At 38.6% G+C, this 5,534-nt stretch overlaps 1 protein-coding gene across 1 annotated transcript; it reads right to left on the reverse strand.

The window, feature by feature from the left end:
• Positions 1 to 979: 979 nt before the first annotated feature.
• LOC122299805 (protein FAM133-like) lies at positions 980 to 3,726 on the reverse strand. The gene is made up of 4 exons (XM_043110257.1): positions 3,066 to 3,726; positions 2,407 to 2,624; positions 1,661 to 1,916; positions 980 to 1,537 (listed from the first exon to the last, which is right to left on the reverse strand). Exons 2-4 carry the CDS (start codon positions 2,573 to 2,575, stop codon positions 1,213 to 1,215), a joined length of 750 nt encoding a protein of 249 aa, XP_042966191.1. The 5' UTR covers positions 2,576 to 2,624; positions 3,066 to 3,726; the 3' UTR covers positions 980 to 1,212.
• Between the last annotated feature and the right edge of the window lie 1,808 nt (positions 3,727 to 5,534).

Raw genomic sequence — 5,534 nt, forward strand, 5'->3', positions numbered from 1 at the left:
CACACGACGCAGCATTCTAAGAATATTAGTTGGGAGACCGATCTTGAGAATAACCAAGTGTTACTGCTTCTAGTTACTAGTAGTTATGATATAACAGCAGCCTCTATGTCGTATACAAAATACACAAAGCACATCACCTATGCGCAATTAACATAACCAGAAAAAAATACTCCTCAACCAGATCTAACCAATAAAAATACTCCTCAAAAGATTGTATAAACCCAGATCTAACCCACAAAAATATTCCTCAAAGATTCTTCCATTCAGTCATTCTCATCAAAACAGACCATGGTTGACTTGTTCACGACTTCATATGCTAGCACCAAAAATTCTAAAAAAACCCATATTCGTATATTCTTAAACTATGTTTTTTTGTTTAAAAAGCAGATCTCCACAAATAATGCAAGAAACAATAATAATACAGCTAGCTAGGAAAACATTTAGCAAAAACAACAGCAAAAATCAATGATCCAAAGCTAGTGTTCTCTTTTCTTCGTAATTAGTATGCCATGCTCTCTGTGGAATGATGATGGAGGGCACTCCATTATATTCCAGATCTATAAATCCACAAAAATATTCCCTAAGATTCCAGAAATCCAGATCTAACCCACAAATTAGTAAGCATCTATCATCAATTTCTTTGTAAATATAAAGAAAATCCCAAAAGCTCCATTTAGATGTGGAGATTGAACAACACTTGAAGTAAACAAAAAAAAGATGAAAAAAAAATCAAGTGTAGGTTTGATAACTCCCTTTCACTTTCTTATATCACTAGCGACGGCACTTGTGGTGGCGGAGGTGTTCAAAATATGGCAATTTTGCTGAGTCTGCAGGACCCTTGCGCTTAAGCCGTCATCAACTAAGACGAAACCCACAAACAATCGGAAACAATCGAATGGCAGGGGAACCTAAGGGACCTGGGTTTCAGCATGAGAGAGAGAGAGAGAGAGAGAGAGAGAGAGAGAGAGAGAGAGAGAGGTTTGCAAATTTTTTGTTTTAAAAGGAAACCGGGGATCAGGTTTTAAATCCCGTACCCGGGTTTTAAACCCATACCCAGACCGAATCGGTCTGGGTTTTGCAATCCGGGTTTCAACCCTGATACAAAGTAATATTGAAAACTTTTATATGCCCGTAAATAAGGATTTTTCATTCATATTGACGTACAATGACTTGTCACCTTTGTGACAAACACGCAAATTTTGAAAACAGCCATTACTTGCGATGTTTATTTCTTTCCTCCTCCTTTCTCTCCTTTTTCTTATCCTTAGAATTATCTTTGGATCTGTGCTTCCTTGAGTGTTGTTTGTTGGAGCTCCCTGAGTGAAGCTTTTTTGACTTCTTCCGCTTTTCCTCGTTAGGCTCCTCTTCTGAAGAATCATGTGACTTCAGTGTAGAAGGTTTCTCAGGACCATAGACAACATGGCGTCTACATACATTAGGGCTCGTTGACCGATCTTCTATGGAGTCCAAAGAACGTGGAAGATACGGACCCGTTTCATCCATCCTTGGGCCAACACCACCTCTACCACGTTTGGCCCTGCCATCCGAAAAACAAAAAAATCATGTCAAACTTAATGAAATCGACATATTTAAAGTTGAGTGATTCAAGAGCGCGCACACATCCACCGAAGAGAGAATGAGAAAGAGCATAAATTATGACCTCGAGTGTAGAAATTCCTCAAGTTCTTCATCTTCCCTTGAAGAGCCACTCTCATATACTCTTTCACTTGATGAACATGAAGCACTTGCATTGTTAACATTTACAAGAGTCCTCTTACTTCTGGTTACACCGTAATTGTCAATACGGCTGCTGCTATTACTACTTCCATTTATATATTTGTCTTTACATCTATCATCCAGCTCTAGCTCTTTTTGTCGGGCTCGCCACATCTCATTCACTTCCACAGCTCGATTTGCTGTTTCAAAAACCCAAAAACAAATAAATAAATAAATAAACCTTAAGCTGAATTGCACAAATCTGAACCATAGAAATGTAATTTAAGAGACAAACAAAACCCAACCACGCTGAAAAGATAATTACACTTCGAGTGATGGAACCAATTGTTTGTTCATCCAAATTATGTTTTCCTCAACTCTTTGCAAACACCAGTTTTTGAATTCTTTTTCTACGATTAAGTTGTAGACAAACTGAGTTGCATCAAATAAATAAGAAAATCTATTTGGGTAGGTCAAGAAGGAATAAGTTCTAAAGAAACTGAAAGTACAATGTGCCTCGATTTCCATGAAGGAAGGTACAGACCACTTTATATGGCAAACACTCTTCTTTCCTCATGAATAATGAAGGATTGAAATTCATTACAAAAACTATTCTTCATAAAAGGCATTGCAATGCCAAATCAACGAAAAGAAAGAAGATATTTTTATTACAGAAATTGTATAACTAACCTTGTTGTACTCCAAGAACAGTTGCAGTTAGAAACCGTGAATTGGGCCGAAACCGTGAATTGGGTTGTTTAAGATAGGCATGCACACCTTCCTTCTCTGCTTGTCGCCGCAATTCTGCTGCTTCTTTCATAAGCATTGCAGCTATTCTGTTCTCCGTCTCAAGATCCATCTGCCCTATTAGGTTGCAAATGACAAGAAAAATAGGAGGATAACTCGAGCTACAACAGGCAAAAGAAACCAAAAATAAGCAAATCATTCAAATGAAATAAGACCACTTAGCAAAGCAAACTACAACCAACAAAAACTTCGAGATAGTAGCACCTTTTTAGCCTAACGTCAACAGAAGACGAATTATGGCCATACTACAATTAAATGATCCAAAAGGAGCAGACAAAGACGCAATTAACAAAAAGTTCATCAATTTTCTAAAACTAATTTCAAATATCATCCACTACGTCAAGAAGAAACAAATCCTTTTGGATTCTATCACTCATAAGTTTTCTCAGCTACATACAGTAAATTATTCACAAACAACTTAAATAAAAAATGAAAAGAAACTTCCAGGAAAAAATATTACACAATATATATCTAAAAAAAAAGAGGTTTAAAGATCTCATATTTTTTCATACCCTTCTAAAGGAGGGAAAAAAAGAACTCACCGAATTGATGGATGAAGCAATGGAACTGTGTATACAAAGGTAGAGATCCAACACAAAAATGGAGCAAATACGTCGATTTAGAACCCTCTCATGGCTTCGGATCGGAAAATTGTTTTGCAGAAAACCTAACACTAGTTGGCAGAGGAAAGGAAACAGTCCCTCACGCGCTGGGCCAAGAGGAAGAATCAAGTAGCGTGGCCTTCAATCCATGCGGAATTCAATTTAGAATTACTAGTGGGAGGGAACGTGCAAGGTGGAAATCCAATTTAGAATTACATGGGGAATCCAATCTGGACCATGGATGTCATATAAATTGCCCAAGCTTACATGCAGAATTCAACTAGTCGTGGTGCGACACGGTGGAGAAGAGAACACCCTTGAGATGGAGGGAGAGTCGAGAGAGAGAGAGAGAGACGAACGGGAACTTACTTTTTTTGATAAGTAGACGAAAGGGAACTTACTGGCGTGATGAGCGGCGAAGGAAAGGGATTACAGCGGCGGAGAGGAGTGAACGCAGAGGGAGAGATTCGGGTGCTGGAGCGCTCGACGGCGGAAGGGGACAAGAAGTAGAGATTTGGGAGGAGCGAACGCAGAGAGAGAAGGAGAGACGGAGAGAGTCGGGGACTGCGGAGTCGGACGGGGGAAGGGAAAATAAGCAGAGGTTTGGGGCGGGCTGGGTTATCTTATGGGCATGAAATGGGCTGTATTTAGCGTTGAGCTTGGGCTTCAAAGAACTTTGGGTTATGACAACATAGACATGTAACTCGAAAGCTTGGAAATGAGTTTTCACTTTTAAAGGTATGCGAAGAAGCCAAGTGGTGGCATTTAAAATCTCACACAGGAAGCATATTTGTACGAGAATGTGATGCCTCCAACTCTAGTATAGAAACACGGGAATTGAGGAGTTGGGATGATAATAATATAGGTCACGCATCCCAACGATAAATGTTCAAGTGTGTACAATATGTAAAAAATGCACAACAAAAGTCGCAGTGGTTAAGTTAAAATCAATCAACTAAATACCAGAATTGATAATTATAAATTCACTTAAATACAAGTGTTTCAAAAAGTATTACAATATTCAGTGCAAATATAAATAACCCAAAATACAATAACTCAAAAGCGGGAAACAAATCTCATCCCATGAGAAAGTGATCTCCGATCACTCCTCCTGCAGAGCCGCATCTTCAGTCTTTACATCAAAATCTACGAAACCATGAAACGGTACCGCAGGTAAGTAACAGACCGAACATGCTAAGAGATAAAAATATATTCATGTAACAACAAATATACGTGCATATAATGAAATATGCATGAGATCTAAAAATCATTATTTTCCAACACACGCAAAAATATCATTTTGGCCCAAAAACCAAGTTCATTAAAAAAATAACAAAAATGGCCCGGTATAAAAATTCACAATTTTTCCATAAAATAGTTCACATAAGTCCATTTATCAAAACCAATTATCCAATTTTAAACCGTATGCACCATGATCGATCCCTATGATCTCTCATAGGGATCGATCATCCGCACACCCTGACTGCCTTTGCCACACCACAGGTAGTGTTTTGCGTAACTTTGTAATAAGCGATGCACAGTTCCATGCTCAGCACGTTCATGGCCAAGCATCCTCTAGCCCCCACCAACAAAGAGGCCATGGAGTCGGTACGAGAGCGTTACCATCTCGTTGTCTCACAGCGACAACCCAGGAGACGTCACTCAGTATTTTGCACTCCCGAATGACCAGAGGAGCTCCACCGAGATAATGTCTCATCTCGGTTTGGGGTCGTGATACACATGCACCCAAAAACTATCTTACACAATGAAAACCCAGTTTTCATTCATTCTCATGAACATGCATGCAATTATGCAATGTATAATATGAACCCAAGCAAGACATAAAAATACCAAGCACAATCCAACCTCACAAATAACTCCATCCTCCAATTCAACTGACCCCCAAACTCTTTGGACTCAATGTCCGGCAAAACCAACTAGATCACAAAGAATTGTTAGTGTAAAATATATTTAAATTTCAAAAGGTATTTGGAAAATTACTTACAATGTTTAAAAGGCAAATTTCTAAAAGATCAAGCACTCAAGCACCAGTTTAACGCCAAAAGCAAGCTCGAATTAAAATCACCAAAAAAAATCACAATTTTTGGAATGAAAAATGGATTTTGAAAACAAGGAAATTTGGAGTAATATTGGGGAATAAAAAGGCTGATCTATAAGAAAATTACTAGAAAATAATAGCTGGACAATGGCACATGGCAAGAGAGAAAATAACCAAGCAAAATAAAAATGGAAGCTCATGGTTTGGGGTCAAAACAAGGGCATAGGGAAGACCAAAACTAGAGCACGGGTTGGGGAGAAAAATGCTAGAAAGGCAAGAGTTTTTCACCACTAGAATGCGAAAATACCAAGGGAAATGACCGAAGGAAAATCGAGCATGGAAGCTTATGG

The sequence above is a fragment of the Carya illinoinensis genome, chromosome 16 (genome assembly GCF_018687715.1).
Source record: "Carya illinoinensis cultivar Pawnee chromosome 16, C.illinoinensisPawnee_v1, whole genome shotgun sequence".
Classification (NCBI taxonomy): Eukaryota; Viridiplantae; Streptophyta; class Magnoliopsida; order Fagales; family Juglandaceae; genus Carya; species Carya illinoinensis.